Source organism: Aquarana catesbeiana, linkage group LG06, assembly GCF_042186555.1.
Source record: "Aquarana catesbeiana isolate 2022-GZ linkage group LG06, ASM4218655v1, whole genome shotgun sequence".
NCBI classification, from domain to species: Eukaryota; Metazoa; Chordata; class Amphibia; order Anura; family Ranidae; genus Aquarana; species Aquarana catesbeiana.
The window spans coordinates 25,195,567-25,221,783 of record NC_133329.1 but is presented as its reverse complement, the minus strand read 5'-3'; the positions used below and the strand labels follow the sequence as shown (position 1 = coordinate 25,221,783).

Here is a 26,217-nt window from a genome sequence, read left to right as displayed (position 1 = left end):
GGATTTGGATATCAAGGTTGGCGCTGGATGCTTTTTTATCTCTCTTCGGGATTAGTCGGCATCATGATTGACATGGTTCTGACCTGCCAGAAGATGTGATTGACAGTGGATTTACATCAAGGGACTTTTTTTAAAATTTTTATTATTAAGGGAGGGCTTTTAAATGTTAAAAAGGGGCTTACAGATTTTTTTTGAAAACAGTCCCCTAAAAGTTTTTTCAGGATTGCTGGCAACCCAAGGCCACTGTAGGCTTTGTAGTTATGTATTTAGTTTTAAGTACAATCATTTCTTTTTTGCTGTGATCTAATGATTATCACTTTGATATCTTTCATCATACAGTGGTTTTTTACAAAACCTCACACGGTTGGGATCTTTTCAAGGTCATCAGAGAGTGACTTTGAATGGCTTATCAAGCAGCTAAAATCAGAGTCTTTCTGTAACATAGTGTCCACTGCCAATCCTCACTCCATCTCCAACAATGGGATGCAGCAGTTCATGGACGCCGTCTCTGGGTGCACGTTTGGTATTTTGTATCACACCAGGAATAGAGGACGGATCAACATTGTGGACGTCACCGACTCCTTGTATAATGAGGAGCTGAAATATCTGTCTGAACACCTAGGTAAGGAGTCAACATATATGTAGCTAATTCCTTCCACAGACTGTTATATGAGTTGGTGTTCCATTATGTGTGTTTCGGGTAGCAGGGTTCATCGCTCCCCGTCCCAGGTGCCCAATATTTAGCTACTTAATTCGTATAATTTTGCTTGTTTAGGAAACATCTAGGGAACTGTGTCAATGTGGAGGCGGACATCATGTTAGAGCTTTGATTCTTCATGTCAGAGCTACCCCCTGATGACCTGTAGGCAGGTGCAGTCTGTTTTCTTCACTGTAGGTGGTGCTCAACCGGAGTGGTATCACAGCCTGCAGAGGAAGTCAAGGGAAGCATGGTTTCCCTATGGTTTCCTGGTTCCAGATGGCTACACTGCATCCAGGTTACCTCTGGCAGCCGTTTGGGTCTGCAGAGTCCCCGCCCCCCAGGTTTTGGTGCTTGTTTGCAAAGTGGCTAGTGTAGGGAAAGAGATCCCCGTCTGTCATTGTAAGTGATCAGCGGCAGGGAAAGATTGCAGATGAGTAGGGGCAGGTCAGAGTCTCCTAATCATTCACAGAAGCCTTCCCTTTAGGACTGGACCAGCCAGGCTGCACTCCGCCCTCTGAAACAGAAGCTGTCGGTACATCTCCTCTCACTGCATCTGAACTGAATTGTTTCCCCAAGCGGCGCTCTCCTTCTGGGGTGTTTGTAGTTTGGCATTCTCATCAATACAAGTTCCAGGCTTTATTGCAACCGGATCTGATAGCTGGTGGGGTAATAATGAAGAAGGGAGGGTGGAGGAAAACCAGATTCAGAGGTTGGATGAAAACAATGCAGGGAGATCCTTGTATTTCCGGTCCTCAGATACAGCTTCCTTTCCAGCAATGAGAACAGTGAGTGTCACAAAAAAAAAGACAGGTGAGACTAGTGGTCAGAGGCAGTAGTTCCTTAGAGGATCTCACACTGCAGAAAGAGTATGCCTATGCACAGGAAGTACACTACAATTTCTTTTTGAGGAATTCCAGACAAAAGGAAGATTTTCCAGGGTACTGCTTGAACACATTTACCATTTGAGATGTTCTATAAAATAGGAAATCATTTTTATGTCCAGGTCCACAGTAAAGTGAACTTGAATCTTTGTTCGTGCAAGCAAAACAACAGGTTTGGCATACCTCCCAACTTTCTGAAATGGGAATGAGGGACACCTATTAGCAAAAGTGTGTAGGTATAGGACACACCCCCCTTAAAGAAGAATTGTGTATAAAAAAAATGATTAGTTAAAGTGCTTTTTACCACTACTATTCCTTTATATTGGAATTTACAAATGCAGCAATTTAGAAATCAGATGAAAGGTTTAGCGCTGGGAAACACTTTATGAAAGATAAAAAGTGCATTTTTACCTAATAGGTGTAAAGGAATATGGATAAGATCAAAATGAGGGACAAATGAAGAGGAAAGAGGGACAGTCCAGAGGGACAGTCCCTCGAAATCAGGGACAGTTGGGATCTATGGTTTTGTTATTGTCCAACTGTCTGCTGCATATACTCCCCTTCCCTTCACCCCCCATTTCTTGCTCACTAATCAGGGGAAAAAAAATACCAATACTTCTACATATGAGGAATCATGTGACCCTCCACCCTTTATTTTATGATGTCATACTGAGTGTATTCAGCCAACTGGTTGGATCTGAGCACTGCTATGTGAGGACACGACTGCTGAGACTAGCTTTAAATAGCTGTTTTTAGTGCTGGAATACCAAATAAGCGCTGACCTATGGACCCCAAGCCGTTTAAGGGCCCTGCGACAATGGATCAAAATAATATTGGGAAAAAAAACGCGCTAGATAAAAATGGCAATAATGATTAAAAAATTAACATATTAAAAAATCCGAACAGCAGCAGCTTAATTGCAAGATAACAAACATAGAATAGGAAGGAGAAGCTGCGCTATATATATCCAAACCAGCGATGGCTTATAGATATCAGAATAAGTGTGCATTGACAAAGTCCATAACAACACACCCAGGTGAGCTTGGTCCAAACTTAAGTGCCGCCACCTATTAAAAAACTCGCTTACCAGATGGCAAGCAAAAACATGCAGATGGCTATAGCTCAGCTACGGCCTTTGCTTGATAAGGAACGTCCAAACTGATATACCCAGACGGGTCGTCTGTATACCGCAATCCCCTGTGATCGTGGGCATCCGGTAGGTCTCAGTAACTCCGGGAGGTTCCCCATTGATAATGTCAACCTGTGACGAAATGCGTCTGGAGGAGGATACGTGCTGACGTCACCACGCCGTTTGACTAGGAGGACAGGGTTTTCTATTGCAGTCGGCCGGCTCTGTTTTTTAGCACTTTTTACTCTACTGTTAAGCAAGTGCAATACTTTTTTTCTTAATAAAATATCCCAAAGGATATTACACTATGGTTGATCTTTCTCTTATACCCGTTTGAGTTACCGACACCTACCGGACGCCCACGATCACAGGGGATTGCGGTATACAGACGACTCATCTGGGTATATCAGTTTGGACGTTCCTTATCAAGCAAAGGCCGTAGCTGGGCTATAGCCATCTGCATGCTTTTGCTTGCCATCTGGTAAGCAAGTTTTTTAATAGGTGGCGGCACTTAAGTTTGGACCAAGCTCACCTGGGTGTGTTGTTATGGACTTTGTCAATGCACACTTATTCTGATATCTATAAGCCATCGCTGGTTTGGATATATATAGCGCAGCTTCTCCTTCCTATTCAAAATAATATTGATTTAATCTAGAAAGAAGATTACAATGAAGCTTTATTAAATTGTTTATAAAAGATAGAAACATTTATAACCTCAAGGAAATGAAAACTTCACATTAACCACTTCAGCCCTGGAGGATTTGGCTGCTCAATGACCGGACCATTTTTTTGCGATACGGCACTGCGTCGCTTTAACTTACAATTGCACAGTCGTACAACGTTGTACCCGAACAAAATTGATGTCTTTTTTTCCCACAAATAGAGCTTTCTTTTGGTGGTATTTGATCATCTCTGCGGTTTTTATTTTTTGCACTATAACAATTGTGAAAAAAACTAAATATTTCGTACTTTTTGCTATAATAAATATTCCATTTTTTTTTTTAAGAAAAACTAATGTTTTCCTCAGTTTAGGTCGATATGTATTCTTCTACATATTTTTGGTAATAAAAATCGCAATAAACGTATTTTGATTGGTTTGCACAAAAGCGTCTACAACATAGGGGGTAGATTTATAGTATTTTTATTATTATTTTTACTAGCAATGGCGGCGATCTGCATTTTTTATCGTGACAATGACATTATGGCGGACACATTGCAGGGAAGGGGTTAACACTATGGGGCGATCAAGGGGTTAAATGTGTTCCCTAGTGTGTGTTCTAACTGTGGGGGGATGGGACTGACCTAGAGAAAAAAGACAGATCGTGGTTTCTAGATATTAGGGACTCACAATCTGCCTTTCCTCAAAGAACAGAACAGGGATTTGTGTGTTTACACACCCACGCGTCCCTGTTCTGCCTCCCCTGCCCACGATCGCTCGTGGCCGGTGCTCATTGCGACCGTCGGCCATGAGCATCAGCACCCCCATAATGCAGCCGGCTCGTGCATGCTAGCCCGCTTAAAGCAACCGACGTACAGCTACTAGGGATGAGCTTCGTGTTCGAGTCGAACCCATGTTCGACTCGAACATCGTCTGTTCGCCCGTTCGCCGAATTGCGAACGATATGGGTCGTTCAATTAAGTATGGAAGCTGCGCTTAGGACAAACGTATAGGTATGCAGCCCCCCTAAAGGAGTTTCCCTAAGGATCCTCCACAGAGTAATGGGATATAAATTAAAAGGGGTGTGGCGCTCCCTACAGGGTTTAGGGATAATGTAAGGGAGGGGGACGGGGTTGTCTGATGGATTATATTAAATCCAAAGGTGATATCCCCCACTCATCAACCTAGTAAGGTACCTGATACTAACAAAAATTATATATACAACAAAATTATTTAAACAAGAGCGATCTTCAGTGATTGTGTGCAAATACAAAAATGCCTTATATCTAAAGGATGTGTGCTGAGACCCCTACATCTGTGATAGGTCTGCACCATACATCGCCACAAGTGAAATAGGTATAATCCAAACCATAACCATAAAAAATTCAAACGTAGAAAACGTAAATGTGCTCTACCTATCCGGTGCAAATATTACTATATAATGTAATCTGCCTAAAATAGTGCCAAATATTTTCACATTGGTGAACAGGTGATTGCACCTCACCCTAATTAGTGCAAATATAAAACAATTAGTAATAGTCATAGTCCTTAAAGTGGTAAAACTCTTCAAACACAATGTTTCAGGGAATTTTCTTAGCAAGAGAAAACCGTGACAGGAGTGCTCTCAGGTGGTTTCTGTGACTTTTGTGCTCCCCCTTTTGGGTCCCCACTCACCGAATCCAACAACCCCAAGAGGGGCAAACAGCATAGGGTATCTCGATCACGGTCAGCTCTCCACCACGATCATGTAAGGCATTCAGGTGGTTTCCGTACTGTTGGTTTAAGATGTTCCCAATGGCTCCCCGGATCCACCAACCCCAAAAAAGGGGCAAGCCAATGGGGTATCACGGTCACGATATCCTCTCCACCACAATCCTACAGAGCATCCAGGGTAATTTCTGTAATGTTGAGTTGAAGTATTCACAATGGCTCCCTCATGGAGAAAAAGAATAGAAGGCTCCCATGGTGTAGTAGGTAAAAGAAAGATTTTTTATTCAAAAAAACTCCATACACACTCAATAGGAGTTAACATTAAAAAACTAAAAAAACCTAAACAAATAGGCTATAATAGTAAACTAAGAAAAGAATACAGCAGTCTACTATCACTGGGTACAAGTACGTGCCTGGAAAAAACAACAAACCTGTAAGGGAATGACAGCGTACCGCTGGTTGGAGCTGTTTGCACTCCACCTGCGTTCCAAGCAGAGTCCGTACCCGGAAGTGACGTAGCGTGCGTGGCGCCGTCGTACGCATTTCATCATCGACGTCTTCAGCTATGGGTCGTTCGCGCCAAATTCGTGTGGCGCGTCACGGCCCATAATTCACTGCGGCATCGCAGTGCATTGCTGGCTGATGATTGGCCAAGCATGCACTATGACCCGCATGCTTGGCCAATCACAGCGCCGTCTGAACAGAGAGCCGTAATTGGCCAAAGCCGAGGAGAATTTGGCCAATTATGGCTCAGGGGATTTAGTACACGCCCCACACTATATAAGGCCGCCTACACAGCGGCCCTGTGTAGTGTGTGTTCCTGCGTTGAGATAGATAGACAGAGAGACAGTGTCATTCGATTTAAGTTAGATAGATTAGGCAGGACAGTCAGTGAGTTAGCTCCCCTTAAGTGTATTGTGTGTGTGTATATATATATATATATATATATATATATATATATATATATACACTGTATTCCGTTTAGCTAGATCCGTTCCTGTTATCTTCCTACTGACAGGCAGGCTTGTCTTGTTACAGTATTTACAGCTACCTGAAGAAAATTGCTGGTGTTCTTTTGATCCTATTAGTACCACAGTCAGGCAGCTAGACTATTTACAGTTAGTGTAGTGCGTCCTCCTCACAGTGTTCAGTTAAAGCTACAAGTTAGTTTAGTGTGACCTCTGCACAGTGTTCAGCTAAAACTACAAGTTAGTGTAGTGCGACCTCCTCACAGTGTTCAGCTAAAGCTACAAGTTAGTGTAGTGTGTCCTCCGCACAGTGTTTAGCTAAAACTACAAGTTAGTGTAGTGCGACCTCTGCACAGTGTTTAGCTAAAGCTACAAGTTAGTGTAGTGCGTCCTCTGAACAGTGTTCAGCTAAAGCTACAAGTTAGTGTAGTGCGTCCTCTGAACAGTGTTCAGCTAAAACTACAAGTTAGTGTAGTGCGAGCTCTGCACAGTGTTCAGCTAAAGCTACCTGTAGAAGGTTGGTGGTGTTTTCCTGATCCTATCACTACCACAGGCAGCTGAATAAGCTACAAGTTAGTGTAGTGCGTCCTCCTCACAGTGTTCAGCTAAAACTACAAGTTAGTGTTGTGCGACCTCTGCACAGTGTTCAGCTAAAGCTACAAGTTAGTGTAGTGCGTCCTCCTCACAGTGTTCAGCAAAACTACAAGTTAGTGTAGTGCGACCTCTGCACAGTGTTCAGCTAAAGCTACAAGTTAGTGTAGTGCATCCTCTGAACAGTGTTCAGCTAAAGCTACAAGTTAGTGTAGTGCGTCCTCCTCACAGTGATCAAAGAGGGAAAGAAGGCTCTGTGTCTAGAGGCAACAGTGCTGGTCGCGGAGACGGTGCATCCTCATAAGCACGTGGCCGTGGGACACGCTTGGCCTTTTTTTTCGGCAGCTGGCTGTGTTGAGCCGCAACATGCAGAAGACTTGGTCGAGTGGATGACCAAGCCATCCTCATCCTCCCCATTCTCTCTCACCCATGCTCAGGGTACTTTGTCTGGCAAAGCAGCTGCCAACGCGGCCTATTTCCTTGGCTCAATGGCATCAGTGACTCCTTCCCTAGCCCCAGAATGTCCTCCTGAGGAGTCCCTCGAACTGTTTGACCACAGTGTTGGGTACATGCTCCAGGAGGATGACCAGCGTTTAGAAGGCTCTGATGATAATAGTGAGCTAGATGAAGGCAGTAACATGAGCACGGACAGAGTAGGTGCCCAAGAAGGACAGCAATCTGGCAGTCATAAGTGAGCAAAGTGCCTTCGCGCTACTCTGGATAAGTGCAAAATATTCATAAACAATTTAAAAGTGCAAGTGCATAAATAAATGCAGCAAAATCTATTAGTGTGACACAAACCACTTTTCAAATGCAATAAATAATAAGGTGATTCTGCGCAGATATTAAAATAGTGCCAAAGTAATGAATTAAAATATTTTAGGAGAGTATTTAAATTATGTCCCTATCGTATAGAACCACGTGGTATTTAGGAAAAAATATATAAAGTATATGAAAAATATAAAAAGTATATACAAATATTTAAAAATATTATCTCTCAAATGGGAAATATTCAATCAATAATCTATATGGCAATAATAATGTCCATATGTGAATTCTCAGTGCCTGGCAGGCAATAGTATCAACAATAAACAAATAAATATATATCCAAACATATTATTGCCATATAGATTATTGATTGAATATTTCCCATTTGAGAGATAATATTTTTAAATATTTGTATATACTTTTTATATTTTTCATATACTTTATATATTTTTTCCTAAATACCACGTGGTTCTATACGATATGGACATAATTTAAATACTCTCCTAAAATATTTTAATTCATTACTTTGGCACTATTTTAATATCTGCGCAGAATCACCTTATTATTTATTGAATCTGGCAGTCATGCTCCCCCTGTTGCAGCATACTGCCAGGTTTGCTCCAGTGATGAGGACGGAGGGGATGATGAGGTCACTGACTCAACGTGGGTGCCTGATAGGAGAGAGGAGGAGGAGGCACATCACCAAAGAGGCAGGATGCCCTCCAGGGGCCAGCCTAAGGGCAGCACACTGACTGAATCACACCCCAAAGCTCCGCATGTGCAGGGCGCTGCTGTCTCTGCGCATTATTCCAAAATTTCTTTGGTGTGGGCCTTTTTTGAGATGAGTGCATCAGATCGCACCGCTGCTATTTGCAACAAATGTCTCAAGTGTATCTTGCGTGGCCAAAACATCTCCCGCTTGGGCACCACATGCTTGACCAGACATATGTTGCCATGCATTTCTTTGGCAAGCGTATCTAAAAGACCCACACCAAAGAACAAAGAGGACCTCTCCTTGCTCCTCATCAGCTGAGATCTCCAACCCCACTATACCTTCAGTCCTCTCTGAGACCTGCACTGAGATGAATGAAGGTGTAGACTTAGGTGTGTCACAGCCAAGTACTTGTGGGCAATCTGCTTTCGGTACACCGACATCAGATTGTACCAGGCAAATTTCCCTGCCCCAGCTGCTGCACCGCCGAAAGAAGTTCGCTCCCAGCCATCCACATGCCCAGCGGTTGAATGCTAGCTTGGCAAAATTGCTAGCACTTCAACTGCTGCCTTTTCAGTTGGTAGACTCTGCCCCCTTCCGTGAGTTTGTGGAATGTGCGGTTCCTCAGTGGCAGGTACCCAAACGCCACTTTTTCTCACGGAAGGCGATTCCAGCTCTATACCGGCATGTGGAAGGCAATGTCCATGCCTTGCTGGACAGGGTGGTCAGCGGTAAGGTGCATATTACTGCTGACTCGTGGTCCAGCAGGCATGGACAGGGACATTACCTAAGTTTCACAGCGCATTGGGTGACTCTGCTGGAAGCTGGGAAGGATGCAGGACAAGGTGCAGTAATGTTGGAGGTTGTTTTGCCACCACGCCTCCAAAATGCCACTACTAATGATTGTGACACACCTCTCTCCTCCACCTCCTCCTCTTCTTCTTCCTCCATGGCCTCTTCCTGTGCTTTGTCCTCGGAACCAGCGGTTATCTGTAGGCATTCAAGGGGCTACGAAAGTACGCAGGCCAAAAGATGCCATGCAGTGCTTGAGCTGGTGTGCTTGGGGGACAGGAGCCACACTGGGGCAGAGGTTCTGTCAGCTCTTCAGGGGCAGGTTCAGAAGTGGTTGACACCACGCCAACTTAAGGCAGGAATGGTGGTTTGCGGCAATGGCACCAACCTCCTCTCTGCCCTCCGACAGGGACAAATGACCCATTTGCCCAGTTTGGCTCATGTCCTTAACTTGGTGGTGCAGCGGTTCTTGGGCAGGTACTCAGGCTTACAGGATGTCCTGAGGCAAGCCAGGAAAGTCTGTGTGCATTTCCGCCGGTCATATAATGCCAGTGCTCGGCTGGTAGACCTCCAAAAGGAATTTAACCTGCCCAAGAACCGCCTAATCTGTGACATGCCCACCAGGTGGAACTCAACGTTGGCCATGCTGCAGCGGCTGCACATGCAGCAGAGGGCCATCAATGAGTACCTGTGCGACTATGGCACCAGGACAGGGTCAGGGGAGCTTGTTTTTTTTTCCCCACGCCAGTGGGCCATGATCAGGGAGGCATGCACTGTCCTGTCACCATTTGAGGAGGCCACGAGGATGGTGAGCAATAACAGTGCATGTATCAGTGTATCCCCCTTGTCCACCTGTTGGAGCACACGCTGCATGGAATAATGGAGAGGGCACTTGAGGCAGAACAGAGGCAGGAAGAGGAGGACTTCCTTAGCTCTCAAGGCCCCCTTTATCCAGACAGTGTTCCTGCGTGCCCACCGATCACACAGGAAGAGGAGGAGGAGGATGAGGATTGTGTCAGTATGGAGGTGGAGCCTGGCACTCAGCATCAGCAGCAGTCTTTAAGGGATTAGTCCCAAGAAACACATGGACTTGTACGTGGCTGGAAGGAGGTGGCTGCGGACCATGTCGTCCTTAGTGACCCAGAGGACTCCGGACCGAATGCCTCAGCAAACCTACGCTGCATGGCCTCCCTGATCCTGCAAAGCCTGCGGAAGGATCCTCGTATTCGTGGTATCAAGGAGAAGGACCAATACTGGCTGGCAACCCTCCTTGATCCACGTCACAAGGGTAAGGTTGCGGACCTTATCTTGCCGTCACAGAGGGAGCAGAGGATGAAACATCTTCGGGAGGCCTTGCAGAAAGGTCTGTGCAACGCATTCCCAGAGATTGGGAGGTTACAAACTCCTGTTTCTGGACAACGTGTTGCTGAGGCTTCGGTCAGTCAAAGAAGGAGCGGTGGAGAAGGTGGCCGTCTGACCAATGCGTTCAGACAATTTTTTTAGTCCGCAGCCCCAAGGTATGATCGGTTCCAGCAACCATCGGCAGCATCTGTTTTACATGGTGCAGGAATACCTAGGGGCAAGTTCTGACTAGGACACCTTTCCCACCAAAAATCCTCTGGGTTACTGGGTCTTGAGGATGGATCACTGGCCAGAGCTTGCACAGTATGCAATTGAGCTACTGGCCTGTCCTGCATCCAGCGTTCTTTCGGAACGCACATTCAGTGCGGCTGGAGGCTTTGTAACCGATCACAGGGTGCGTCTGTCCACCGACTCGGTCGATCGACTGACCTTCATAAAAATGAATCAGTCTTGGATCACCACCAACTATCAAGCACCTGATGCTGATGTAACCGAATATTTTTTTTTAAATCTCAGATCCCTTCAAAGACTGCCTATGCTGATGCTGAGTGACTATCCTGAGTAATTATCCTATTCCTCCTCAATGATCATGCTGATAGCTTGTAAGAACATTTTTTGTTCTGGGCGCTGCCACCAGTGCCTAAGGCCCAATTTTTCAGCCCCTGTTTAACAGGGGCGTGTAATTACAATTTTTGATGCAATACTTTGCAGCAGGGCTCGTTCCTGTGTTCCAACTAGAGTATCTGTGAGGGGTTGCAGTGTTGTGGCACCAGCACCAGTGCCTAAGGCCCAATTTTTCAGCCCCTGTTCAACAGGGGCATGTAATTACAATTCTTGATCTAATATTTCACAGCAGGGCCCGTTTCTGCGCCCACCAAGTTTAACTGTGTGGACTTACAGTGTTGTGCCACCAGCACCATTACCACCACCAAAGGCCCAATTTTTCAGCCCCTGTTCAACAGGGGCATGTAAATTACAATTCTTTTTTTTTTTTTTTACACTCAGCTAATTATGTAGAGACCAAATCAACTTAGCCGTTCATATATGTCTCTTTCTCATTTTCACATCACTGTGGCTATTCTTCAAAACGGTACAGGTAATTACAATTCTTGATCTAATATTTCACAGCAGGGCCCTTTTCTGCACCCACCAAGATTAACTGTGAGGACTTACAGTGTTGTGCCACCAGCACCACCACCACCACCACCAAAGGCCCAATTTTTCAGCCCCTGTTCAACAGGGGCATGTAATTAGAATTCTTGATCTAGTATTTCACAGCAGGGCCCGTTCCAGCGCCCACCAAGAGTAACTGTGAGGACTTACAGTGTTGTGGCACCAGCACTACCATCACCAAAGACCCAATTTTTCTGGCCCTTTTCAACAGGGGCATGCAATTACAATTCTTGATCTAATATTTCACAGCAGGGCCCTGTGAGGGCTTACAGTGTTGAGGCCACAACAACACCTAAGGCCCAAATTTCTGCTGAGTATATAGGGCAGGCCCCTACTTTCAAACATCCAACTTACAAACGACTCCTACTTGCAAACGGAAGGAGACAACAGGAAGTGAGATGAAATCTACCCCATAGGACCCTTCCTATGGGGTAGATTTCATCTCACTTCCTGTTGTCTTCTGTAAGAGTTAATATGGGGTTAATATGGGAAAAACCTTTCTCCTTTCCACTGATGTTTTATTACCAATCCTTGTTTCACTAAAAACCCCAAATTTTCAAAAAACATTTGTCATTGGGACAAAAAGTGAGGTGAAATCTTCTGAAGAAGAGCACAGACAGCAAAACAAATGTCACAGGGGTGATAACGCTTCCCTATGTTTTCCAAAAAGCTTAAAAACAGATTTTCTGGCTGGAGCTACACTTTAAAAATGTACCAGTTCATAATTATAAACAGATTCTACTTAACAACAAACCAACAGTCCCTGTCTTGTGTGCACCGCCTGTATACTGCTGTTCAGAGTATATAGGGCCTTGGGGCCCCACGCCTTTCCTTTTTTTAATTTGGGTGCGGGGTTCCCCCTAATATCCATACAAGACCCAGAGGGCCTGGTAATGGACTGGAGGGTACCCATGCTGTTTGTCTCACTGATTTTCATCCATATTGCCAGGACCCGACATTACATTAAAGCTACAAGCAGTTTTAAATGACTTTTTTTCCTTTAAAAATGACATTTTGTGCAGGGACTGTTCTAAGCACGGGAAACACGCGCCACTTTACAGGCATACTATAGACACCCCCCAGGTACGATATTTAAAGGAATATGCTCCCGAAAAAACGTCCGTTTTTAAAAGTTTTTGCATTGATACATGTCCCCTGGGGCAGGACCCGGGTCCCCAAACCCTTTTTAGGACAATACCATGCAGATTAGCCTTTAAAATTAGCACTTTTGATTTTGAACATTCGAGTCCCATAGACGTCAATGGGGTTCTAACGTTCGTGCAAAATTTCAGTCCGTTCGCAGGTTCTGGTGCAAACCAAACCGGGGGGTGTTCGGCTCATCCCTAACAGCTACGACAGTTTGCAGAGCCATCCTGCCGCAGTATAACTACGGCGGCTGGTCCATAAGCGGTTAAAGACTCTATAGAGAGAATCCTGTATTAAAGTAATGCACCCAATAACAACTTAAAGATCATAAAGCACAGACATTGAGTTCACATTACAGTTTGTCTCTTAAGATCTCACCTTCTTTTAGCTGTCAGTTTGTAAAAAAAAATTGGAGTAACCGACGTCTGTGTAATGTACAGTAGTGATGTCATCTCCATCTAGCAGCTGAGTAGTAGTTCAACGTTATCCCACTAGAGGGCGCACATAAGAAACCTCCAGGAACCTGCCAGGGGGCCCCCAAGATTTCTACTGCCTACTGCTTAGGGGTCTACACAGAGTTTAATCCAGCACTGTCTATTACTGTTGGAACTTTTTATTCCACTTCCTCCCCTGGTGACACAATAGGAAGTGAGGAGAAACCTCACATGTGGGGTACAAATGGTAATAAAACAGAAATTCAAACCCTCCGCCAATAAAATAATGTTTGGGCTGGAATTCTACTTAAAAGAAAAAAAAAAAAAACACATACTGGTTTGTAATGCTATTTTATTTTCAAAAAAGCAGATTCAAGAATGTGTTTTTCTTTAGAAGGTTTACTAGAAATAGGGTCAGAACTATCATCCAATTACCAACACTCTTACTACCACTGCATTTACCACAATCACTACTACTGATGTTATTACCAACACTAATCTTACCGCTGCTACTACTCCAACTACTGCTATTCTTACCACAGCTACTACCCCAACTACTATTCCTACTAAAGCTACTACACCAAATTCTACTATTCTAACTACAGCTACTACCCCAACTACTATTCCCACTGCTGCTACTACTATTTCTGCTACTACTCCAAAAACTACTATTCCTACTACAGCTACTACACCAACTACTACTATTCTTGTGTCTGCTACTACCCCAACTATTATTATTATTTCTTCTTCAACTACTACTATTCCTACTGTTGCCACTACTTGAACCACTATTATTCCTACTGCTTATGCTACCCCAACTGCTACTACCACTCCAACTTCTGCTATTCTTACTGCTGTTACTACTAGGGATGAACTTCGAGTTCGACTCGAACATCGGGTGTTCGCCAGTTCGCCGAACAGCGAACAATTTGGGGTGTTCACGGCAAATTCGAAAGCCACGGAACACCCTTTAAAAGTCTATGAGAGAAATCAAAAGTGCTAATTTTAAAGGCTTATATGCATGGTATTGTCATAAAAAGTGTTTGGGGACCTGGGTCCTGCCCCAGGGGACATGGATCAATGCAAAAAAAAGTTTTAAAAATGGTCGTTTTTTCGGGAGCAGTGATTTTAAGAATGCTTAAAGTGAAACAATAAAAGTGTAATATTCCTTTATATTTCGTACCTGGGGGGGTGTCTATAGTATGCCTGTAAAGGGGCGCATGTTTCCCGTGTTTAGAACAGTCTGACAGCAAAATGACATTTCAAAAGGAAAAAAAAAGTCATTTAACCACTTCAGCCCCGGAAGGATTTACCCCCTTCCTGACCAGAGCACTTTTTACAATTTGGCACTGCATCACTTTAACTGCTAATTGCGCGGTCATGCAATGCTGTACCCAAACAAAATTTGTGTCCTTTTCTTCCCACAAATAGAGCTTTCTTTTGATGGTATTTGATCACCTCTGCCCTTTTTATTTTTTGCGCTATAAACGGAAAAAGACCGAAAATTTTGAAAAAAAATGATATTTTCTACTTTTTGTTATAAAAAAAATCCAATAAACTCAATTTTAGTCATACATTTAGACCAAAATGTATTCGGCCACATGTCTTTGGTAAAAAAAATGTCAATAAGTGTATATTTATTGGTTTGCGCAAAAGTTATAGCGCCTACAAACTAGGGTACATTTTCTGGAATTTACACAGCCTTTAATTTATGACTGCCTATGTCATTTCTTGAGGTGCTAAAATGGCAGGGCAGTACAAAACCCCCACAAATGACCCCATTTTGGAAAGTAGACACCCCAAGGAAATTGCTGAGAGGCATGTTGAGCCCATTGAATATTATTTTTTTTGTCCCAAGTGATTGAATAATGACAAAAAAAAAAAATTATAAAAAGTTGTCACTAAATGATATATTGCTCACACAGGCCATGGGCATATGTGGAATTGCACCCCAAAATATTTTTTTTTTTTTGCAAGAAAATTACTTTGAACCCCCAAACATTATATATTTTTTTAAAGAAAAGGCCCTACAGATTAAAATGGTGGGTGTTTCATTTTTTTTTCACACAGTATTTGCGCATCGATTTTTCAAACGCATTTTTTGGGGAAAAAACACACTTTTTAAAATTTTAATGCACTAAAACACACTATATTGCCCAAATGTTTGATGAAATAAAAAAGATGATCTTAGGCCGAGTACATGGATACCAAACATGACATGCTTTAAAATTGCGTACAAACGTGCAGTGGCAGCAAAATAAATACATTTTTAAAAGCCTTTAAAAGCCTTTACAGGTTACCACTTTAGATTTACAAAGGAGGTCTACTGCTAAAATTACTGCCCTCGATCTGACCTTCGCGGTGATACCTCACATGCATGGTGCAATTGCTGTTTACATTTGACGCCAGACCGACGCTTGCGTTCGCCTTAGCGTGAGAGCAGGGGGGGACAGGGGTGCTTTTTTTTTTTTTTCTTTATTATTTTTTTGCTTTTTTATCTTATTTTTAAACTGTTCCTTTCATTTTTTTTTAAATAATTTTTATTGTTATCTCAGGGAATGTAATTATCCCCTATGATAGCAATAGGTAGTGACAGGTACTCTTTTTTGAAAAAATTGGGGTCTATTAGAACCTAGATCTCTCCTCTGCCCTCAAAGCATCTGACCACACCAAGATCGGTGTGATAAAATGCTTCCCCAATTTCCCAATGGCGCTGTTTACATCCAGCGAAATCTAAGTCATGAAATGCTCGTAGCTTCCGGTTTCTTAGGCCATAGAGATGTTTGGAGCCACTCTGGTCTCTGACCAGCTCTATGGTCAGCTGGCTGAATCACCGGCTGCATTCTCAGGTTCCCTGGTGAGACAGAGAAAAACACAGAAGACAGTGGGGGGGGGGCATTCCCTCCCACTGCTTGTAAAAGCAGTCTAGAGGCTAATTAGCCGCTAGGATTGCTTTTACATGAAAGCCGACTGCTGGCTGAAAAGAATGATACCAAGATGATACCTAAACCTGCAGGCATCATTCTGGTATAACCACTCAAAGTCGTGAATGGCGTACCTGAAGACAAAAAAATGGTTAACAATAAAGCACAGTAAACGGTAAAGTATAAAAAATTACATACCTGAAAAACAAACATGGTAAAACATAATAACAATAAAACATTGCAGAATAGAATACAGTAAAAAAGAGCAGAACAATAGAGAGAGAATAGAGAGAGAACAATAAAACGACAACTATTTTTTTTTATTGTATATTTTTTTGTGTTTTTTTTTTTTACACTTTTTTTTGTAACTGTAACTTTTATAACTGTAACCGGTTCCAGGTTCGGGTCTCTCAAAATGCGATGGCATCTTGGGAGACCCTGTGAAAGTGTGCCTAGTCTGTGCAATGCTGTACCCTACGCTAATACTCAACTAGTGTATGGTAGCGTTCAAAACATTCACCAATGCAAAGACCAGGATTGTCAGGAGAGGGGGGACAATAATAGCGGGTGTCAGACCTATATCCGCGCTTGCTGCAGATACGACATCTTTTTTGGGGGGTTCGTTGGGTAGGGGTACTCGGGAGGACATAAAGAAAGTGCCTCTCATGCAGCCGACTGCATTTGGTTGGGATGTGAATGGGGGAAGTACGGGCGCTGCAGAAGTGGTGGGTTCCCAATTAGGATTGGCGAATGCAGCAGGAAGGGCACTATGGGCACGACGGGCCTGTGTTTGTCTTCTTGGTGGCAGCGGGAGACTACTTGTGCTTACCACCTCACCAGCTTGAACTGCACTTATGGGACTCGCCACGTCACCAAGTGTTACTGCAGTGCTGATTTGACTACGACCGGGGTGTACTAGGCTGCTGGTGCTTGCCAGTTCACCAAAACGCTACCAAAAAAACTGTTAGCGATCGCAGGGATCAGGCCTGACTCTGCGAACGCTGCAGTTATGCTTTTAGTGTTTTGTAAGTGACAGTGATCAATCGATACTGCACTTGGGTGGGCTGGGCCGGGAGGAGGGGCAAAACGCAGGTGCTAGCAGGTATCTGGGCTGATTCTGCTAACACTGCATTTTTGGGAACCCTAAACTGCTGGGGACGCTAGTATAGATCTGATCGGATCAGATATTGATCCGTTCAGATACTATACCACTAAGGGAGGCGTATGCTGCGTGCGTGGGTGTTAGTGGTACTGGCGCTAACCTGACGCTGCCTGGGGCTGGTGCTTGCCAGTTCACCAAAACGCTACCAAAAAAACTGTTAGCGATCGCAGGGATCAGGCCTGACTCTGCGAACGCTGCAGTTATGCGTTTAGTGTTTTGTAAGTGTCAGTGATCGATCGATACTGCACTTGGGTGGGCTGGGCTGGGCGGAGGGGCAAAACGCAGGTGCTAGCAGGTATCTGGGCTGATCCCGCTAACACTGCGTTTTTGGGAACCCTAAACTGCTGGGGACGCTAGTATAGATCTGATCGGATCAGATACTATACCACTAAGGGAGACGTATGCTGTGTGCGTGGGTGTTAGCGGTACTGGTGCTGCCTGGGGCAATGCATATCACCGCCGGCGATCAGGGGGCTAAACCTTTATTCGGTAATAAACGGCGGGTGCCCTGACACTATAAAAAATAAACGAACTAACCAGCGTCACCCGTAACGGTTATACGGTGATCAGCGGTGAAAGGGTCAACTAGGGGGCAATCAAGGGGGTTAAAACATTTATTAGGTAGTATATGGGGTCCCTGTCGCTATAAAACGCTGATGGCGAACCTGAATATTTACCTCCTTAACTAGCGTCACCAGCGACACTAATACAGTGATCAGAAAAATGATCGTTTAGCGACACTGGTGACAGGGGGTGATCAAGGGGTTAAATCTTTATTAGGGGGGGTTAGGGGGGTACCCTAGACCTAAAGGGGGCTAACATTTACTGCCCTACCACACTAACTGTCACAAACTGACACCATGCAGTAATCAGAAAAAAAAAAAAAACTGCTTGGTGTCAGTGTGACGGGGGGGGGGGGGGCAGGGGTGATTAGGGGGTGATTGGGGGGGATTCGGGGGGTAAAGGGGGGTGTAAAGTGTGCCTGGCATGTTCTACTGTGTGTGTTGTGTTGTGCAACTCACTCAGATGTCTTCTCTCCTCGAGCCGAGGAGAGATGACATCATTTCCTCTGCCTCTGTGTACTATACAGAGGCAGGGGAATGATCTCATTGGCTGGGAGCGATCGCAAAGGGGGGCACGAACGGATGGTCTACCCCTCGCCTCTCATCACTCCCAGACCAAAGCCGACCGCCTTGGGCACCGGAGGGGGGTCTGATCGGACCCCCCGCCCACGGGAAGGCAGTCACTTACCAGGTACGTGATTTGGCCTGCCCGTGCCATTCTGCCACAGTATATCTGCATTAGGCGGTCGGCAAGTGGTTAAAACTACTAGTGGCTATTAATGAATTGCCGATCTGACAATACACATAAAAGTTCAATGATAAAAACGGCATGGGATTTCCCTACAGGGGAACCCCCGAACCAAAATTTTTAAAAAAATGGCGTGGGGGTCCCCTAAATTCCATACCAGGCCCTTCAGGTCTGGTATGGATGTTAAGGGGAACCCCGTGCCAAAATTTTTAAAAAAAATGGCGTGGGGTCCCCCTCAAAATCCATACCAGACCCTTCAGGTCTGGTATGGATTTTAAGGGGAACCCTCGCACCAATTTTTTTTTTGAAAATGGCGTGGGGTCCCCCAAAAATCCATACAAGACCCTTATCCGAGCACGCAACCTGGCAGGCTGCAGGAAAAGATAGCGCCCCCCCTCCTCAACAGTACCAGGCCACATGCCCCCAACATTGGGAGGGTGCTTTGGGGTAGTGGCCCCCCACAACGTAACCCCATTACGTAACCGGGTGACCCCACCCACTCTGAGTTTATGGGGACAGCCATAGGAAAGTCCCCGTCAAATCCACGTGCCTCAGAGGGGGGCGGGGTCACCGGGTGGTCTCGCCCTCCATTATTTAAGAAGTGTCAGAAGATGAGAAGCATCATACAGCAGGAGCCTCCCATCATGGATGCGGAGCGGCCAAAGAACGAAGCGGGGAAGAAGACGCCGCAGAGGAAGATGCCGGACAAGAACACTGGAGAACACCAGAGCAAGAAGCAGAGGATCGGAGGAAGAACCAGAGGAAGAAGAAGATGGGAGGATGAAACCGAAGGAAGAAGGAAGGAAGAAGACCTGAAGAAGATGGAAAGAAGAAGCATTTTAATAAAGGAATTATCAAAAACTGTCATTTTTGACACTTTTTTGTGAAATGGTAGGGGTACTTTTGTACCCCATTACCATTTCACACAGGGGGGCGGGATCTGGGGGTCCCCTTGTTAAAGAGGGCTTCCAGATTCCGATAAGCCCCCCGCCCGCAGACCCCCACAACCACCGGCCAAGGGTTGTGGGGATGAGGCCCTTGTCCTTATCAACATGGGGACAGGGTGCTTTGGGGGAGCCGCTACCCCAAAGCACCCTCCCAATGTTGAGGGCATGTGGCCTGGTACGGTTCAGGAGGGGGGGTGCTCTCTTGTCCCCCCTCTTTTCCTGCGGCCTGCCAGGTTGTGTGCTCGTATAAGGGTCTGGTATGGATTTTTGGGGGGACCCCACGCCATTTTATTTTAAATTTTGGCGTGGGGTTCCCCTAATATCCATACCAGACCTGAAGGGCCTGGTATGGAATTTAGGGGGACCCCTACGCCATTTTTTAAAAAATTTTGGTTCGGGGTTCCCCTGTGGGAAATCCCATGCTGTTTTTATCAATGAACTCTTATGTGTATTGTCGGACCGGCAATTCATTAATAGCCGCGAGTAGTTTTAAATGACTTTTTTTTCCTTTGAAATGTCATTTTGCTGTCAGACTTTACAGGAATACTATAGACACCCCCCAGGTATGAAATTTAAAGGAATATTACACTTTTATTGTTTCACTTTAAGCATCATTAAAATCACTGCTCCCGAAAAAACGTCCGTTTTTAAAACTTTTTTTGCATTGATACATATCCCCTGGGGCAGGACCCGGGTCCCCAAACCCTTTTTAGGACAATACCATGCAAATTAGCCTTTAAAATTAGCACTTTAGATTTCGAACGTTCGAGTCCAATAGACTTCAATGGGGTTCTAACGTTGGTGCAAAGTTTTGGTCCGTTCGCAAGTTCTGGTGTGAACCGAACGGGGGGGGGTGTTAGGCTCATCCCTAGTTACTACCCCAACTACTGCTATTCCTGCTGTAGATATTACCACAAATTCTACTATTCCTGCTGCTGCTACTACCCCAACTACTACTATCCCTATGTCTGCTATTGCACCAACTACTACTATTCTTACTGTTGCTACTACCACAGCCACTAGGGATGAGCCGAACACCCCCCTGTTCGGTTAGCACAAGAACATGCGAACAGGAAAAAAGTTCGGTCGAACACGCGAACACAGTTAAAGTCTATGGGACACGAACATGAATAATCAAAAGTGCTAATTTTAAAGGCTTATATGCAAGTTATTGTCATAAAAAGTGTTTGGGGACCTGGGTCCTGCCCCAGGGGACATGGATCAATGCAAAAAAAAGTTTTAAAAACGGCCGTTTTTTCAGGAGCAGTAATTTTAATAATGCTTAAAGTCAAACAACAAAAGTGTAATATCCCTTTAAATTTCGTAGCTGGGGGTGTCTATAGTATGCCTGTAAAGGGGCGCATGTTTCCCGTGTTTAGAACAGTCTGACAGCAAAATGACATTTGGAAGGAAAAAACACATTTAAAACTACCCGCGGCTATTGCATTGCCGACAATACACATAGAAGTTCATTGATAAAAACGGCATGGGAATTCCCCACAGGGCAACCCCGAACCAAAATTTTAAAAAAAATCACGTGGGAGTCCCCTTAAATTCCATACAAGGCCCTTCAGGTCTGGTATGGGTATTAAGGGGAACCCCGGCCAAAAAAAATAAATAAATGACGTGGGGTTCCCCCTAAATTCCCCCAGATCCCGCCCCCCCCTGTGTGAAATGGTAAGGGGGTACTTACCCCTATCATTTCACTAAAAAACTGTCAAAAATGTTAAAAATGACAAGAGACAGTTTTTGACAATTCCTTTATTTAAATGCTTCTTCTTTCTTCTATCTTCCTTCATCTTCTGGTTCTTCCTCCAGCGTTCTTGTCCAGCATCTCCTCCGCTGCATCTTCTATCTTCTTCTCCTCGGGCCGCTCCGCACCCATGGCATGGAGGGAGGCTCCCGCTCTTCTCTTCATCTTCTTCTTCTTCTCTTCTTCCTTCTTCTCTTCTTCTCTTCTCCGGGCCGCTCCGCACCCATGCTGGCACGGAGGGAGGCTCCCGCTGTGTGACGGCTTCTCCTCGTCTGACGGTTCTTAAATAATGGGGGGTGGGGCCACCCAGTGACCCTGCCCCCCCTCTGACGCATGGGACATGACGGGACTTCCCTGTGGCATTCCCCGTGACATCACAGGGAAGTCCCGTCAAGTCACCGTGCGTCAGAGGGGGGCGGGGTCACCGGGTGGCCCCGCCCCCCGTTATTTAAGAACCGTCAGACGAAGAGACGCCGTCACACAGCGGGAGCCTCCCTCCATGCCAGCATGGATGCGGAGCGGCCCGGAGAATAAAATGAAGAAGAGAAGAAGAGAAGAAGGAAGAAGAGAAGAAGATGAAGAGAAGAGCGGGAGCCTCCCTCCATGCCATGGGTGCGGAGCGGCCCGAGGAGAAGAAGATAGAAGACGCGGAGGAGATGCTGGACGAGAACGCCGGAGGAAGAACCAGAAGAACCAGAAGATGAAGGAAGATAGAAGAAAGAAGAAACATTTAAATAAAGGAATTGTCAAAAGCTGTCTCTTGTAATTTTTAACATTTTTGACAGTTTTTTAGTGAAATGGTAGGGGTAAGTACCCCCTTACCATTTCACACAGGGGGGGGGGGCGGGATCTGGGGGTCCCCTTGTTAAAGGGGGCTTCCAGATTCTGATAAGCCCCCCACCCGCAGACCCCCAAAACCACCGGCCGGGGTTGTGGGGAGGAGGCCCTTGTCCTCATCAACATGGGGACAAGGTGTTTTGGGGGGCTACCCCAAAGCACCCTCCCAATGTTGAGGGCATGTGGCCTGGTACGGTTCAGGAGGGGGGGGACAAGAGTGCGGCCTGCCAGGTTGCGTGCTCAGATAAGGGTCTGGTATGGATTTTTGGGGGGGACCCCACGCCGTTTTTTTGGGGTTTTTTGGCGCGGGGTTCCCCTTAAAATCCATACCAGACCTGAAGTGTCTGGTATGGAATTTAGAGGGAACCCCACGTCATTTTTTTTTTAAATTTTGGCCGGGGTTCCCCTTAATATCCATACCAGACCTGAAGGGCCTTGTATGGAATTTAGGGGGACTCCCACGTCATTTTTTTTTTTAAATTTTGGTTCGGGTTGCCCTGTGGGGAATTCCCATGCCGTTTTTATCAATGAACTTCTATGTGTATTGTCGGCAATGCAATAGCCGCGGGTAGTTTTAAATGTGTTTTTTCCTTCCAAATGTCATTTTGCTGTCAGACTGTTCTAAACACGGGAAACATGCGCCCCTTTACAGGCATACTATAGACACCCCCCAGCTACGAAATTTAAAGGGATATTACACTTTTATTGTTTGACTTTAAGCATTATTAAAATCACTTCTCCTGAAAAAACGGCCGTTTTTAAAACTTTTTTTTGCATTGATCCATGTCCCCTGGGGCAGGACCCGGGTCCCCAAACACTTTTTAAGACAATAACTTGCATATAAGACTTTAAAATTAGCACTTTTGATTTCTCCCATAGACTTTTAAAGGGTGTTCCGCGGCATTCGAATTTGCACGAACACCCCAAATTGTTCGCTGTTCGGCGAACTTGCGAACAGCCAATGTTCGAGTCGAACATGAGTTCGACTCGAACTCGAAGCTCATCCCTAACAGCCACTACTATTTCTGCTACTACTCCAAATACTACCATTCCTACTACAGCTACTACATCAACTACAACTACTACTATTCCTACTGTTGCTACTACCCCAGCCACTACTATTGCTACTTCAGCTTCTACGATCCCCACTGCTGCACTGATGCCATGTAAATATGCTTGTATGGATCTATGTATTGGATGTATAATGATGTCTTTTTTACACAGGGAAGAGGAAGGTGATTGTGGTGGTTGATGATCTGGAGGACGTCAGTTATGTGGAGAAGAGACGGATCCTGCAGAGTCAGCCCAGTATTGGAACTTTGGCCAGAGATATCTTTCTATTCAGTGCAAATGACAAAAAAAACAAATGACCACTGATCAGATAACAAAGAAGTGATAAAACCTCCATGTGCATGTACTGGTTTTCCTAAATGACTTTGCTCTTTCAATAGAAAAGATACAATGTTACCCAAATACTGTATTGAAGTATTAAAGCTGAACTCCGGGCACAAAGATGTCATTTGAATGTACTCCACAATAACTGCAAAGAATATAAACCCACGTTTTATGCAATAAATACCTTTGAAAACCCAGATATAACCTCGTAAAAATAGCAGTGACATCACTGGGCTGTACATAGCCCATGTAGAGAGCAGAGCTCTGGGAGGGGCCCAGAAGGCTCCACCCACCAGCAGAAAGGTACAGGAGGGGGCGGAGACGAGAACAGTCACCCTGCACAAGGAGAGAGAGGGCAGCAGTGATTGGTCTTTATTACAGGAAGTCTCACACTGGATTACTACACCGATCTGGAAGAAATACACAAAGCACACAGAGATTCAAGGAAGAATACACACGATGAATGGATTTAGAGAATATTTATTTATCCTGGAGTTCAGCTTTAACTGCAGATAGTGCAGGAACAAGTTTCATGACATCAGGGTGGATATAAATCAATGATTTTTAAAAAATAAAAAAACTAGGATTTTGATTTAAAATGATTTTGTTTTTAATTTTTTTTTAATCAAATTTATTTTAATAAAATGCTTTTGGAGCAAAAATCTATCTAAAGATAGTTTTCTATGTAGGAAACATTAACCACTTGGCACCCAGGCCAATTCTGACATTTCTCTCCTACATGTAAAAATCATCATTTTTTTATGCTAGAAAATAACACAGAACCCCCAAACATATACATATATACATATATATATATCTAGATATATATATATATATATATATATATCTAGATATATATATATGTTTTTGCTAGCCTAGAGAATACAATGGCGGTCGTTGCAACTTTTTATCTCACACGGTATTTGCGCAGCAATTTTCCAAAAGCATTTTGTCGGGGAAAAAAAAACAGTTTCATGTTTTAAAAAAAAAAACAAAACAGTACAGTTAGCCCAATTTTTTTGCATAATGCGAAAGATGAAGTTACGCCGAGTAAATTGATACCCAACATGTCACGCTTCAAAATTGGACACGCACGTGGAATGGCGCCAAACTTCGGTACATAAAAATCCCCATAGGCGACGATTTAAATTTTTTTTACAGGTTACATGTTTTGAGTTACAGAGGAGGTCTAGTGCTAGAATTATTGCTCTCGCTCTAAAGTTCCCGGTGACACCTTACATGTGTGGTTTGAACACCATTTTCAGACTTACGTATGCGTTTTCTTCTGCGTGCAAGCACACGGAGACAGGGGCTCTTTAATTTTTTTTTTATTGTTAATTTTACTTTTAATTTGTTAGTTTGACACTTTTTTTTAAAAAATATATTTTTTTGATCACTTTTATTTCTATTACAAGGAATGTAAACATCCCTTGTAATAGGAATATGGCATGACAGGTCCTCTTTACAGTGAGATATGGGGTCAATAAGACCCCACACCTCACCTCTAGGCTGGGACAGCTAAAATTAAAAAAAAAACGATCTCGGTTTCCCAGCCGAGGTGTCACCATTTGTTTGAATGCAGAGGCCTGGCATGATGTCATAACATCGCGTCCAGTCACCAAACGATCATAGAGACTCCAATGACCATCTGGTCCACCAGAAATCTCTATGGTAAACATCCGGGGCTGGCGGATCCATTCTCCGACTCACCGATCGCAGCGGTGTGTCAGTAGAAGCACTGGAGGGTGGTGGGAGGAGGGGGGAACATCCCCTCTTGCCGCCTGTAAGAGCGATCAATCGGCTGACCAGCTGCTATGATTTTTCTTATGGTGTAGAGAATCGCCGACTGAAAAAGACAATATCTGAATGATGCCTGTAGGTGCGCCCATCATTCAGATATCCCCGCACAGTCAAGGACGTCATATGATGAGCGGCGGGTGGGAAGTGGTTAATAATTTTAAGTTTATTCAGCATGAAATGGAGCTTAGTTACGTGTCATGAGGCTGTATATTTTGCAATATTTACATTTTTTGGTAAACTCATTCAATGAATCCAAGCTCTACAAGTTGAGATAACATGCACTGCATTGATGCATTCACACAATGTTACAGTAACCATGAGATAAAACAAAGTTCAGGAATATTCCTTTATTCCATTGTTTTGCAAATCTATGTACACTACAAACTGTATGATTGAATCAGTTCTGATATCCCTGTTTTACTAACCTGACAGCTTATTATTCTAAATAGGTGTTGATAGTCGACATGGTCCAATGTCATATTTCTGGATTTTCTACATATCTGTTTCCTATTCCCAATATCAGCCAGGCTGCCATGGTTTTAAAGGGTTAAGGATATTCTCACTCTCTGTAGGACTGACATATGGCCCCCGAGTTGGAATGTAGTCAATTAAGCCAAACTCTGCATGACAATACTGACTCTGATCTGTGAGAATTCCTGCTTAGCTACTCTGCAAGCAAGCTTCAAAGAGATCATGGCTGACAAGATCATTGATGACAAAGATCAAAGACCAGCAAGCTCCTGGAGATGATATGGGCTATACTGCCCCCCAGAGGCCAATTATGGCAGGACGGTCAGTAATATAATCTGTTGAGGAGGAATGCCCCAGGAACACTCTGATTCGTCCAAAACCGAGTGGGGCTGGTAATGGGAGGGGGTTTGGATGAGGTGGGATTGAGGTTTGTAAAAAGGGCTGTTTTCAAACAGAGAGCTCTCTTGTAACATCTGGAGACCAGCCAACGAGTCTATTCTAGAGGATGTGATAAGTAACTTTGATATTCTTGTATTATGTTCTGATTGTAAGTTTGTAATATTGTAATATCTTTTAATACTTCCATGTTAGTG

The 26,217-nt window shown here is 44.4% G+C and overlaps 1 protein-coding gene across 1 annotated transcript in view; it reads left to right on the top strand.

Annotated features, from left to right (window-relative positions):
• The window catches only part of LOC141147918 (uncharacterized), a 496,131-nt gene that overhangs the window by 35,215 nt on the left and 434,699 nt on the right, over positions 1–26,217 (top strand). The window contains exon 6 of the mRNA XM_073635077.1: positions 340–622. Within this exon, the coding sequence (XP_073491178.1) occupies positions 340–622 (283 nt within the window). The remainder of the gene's footprint in view (positions 1–339; positions 623–26,217) is intronic.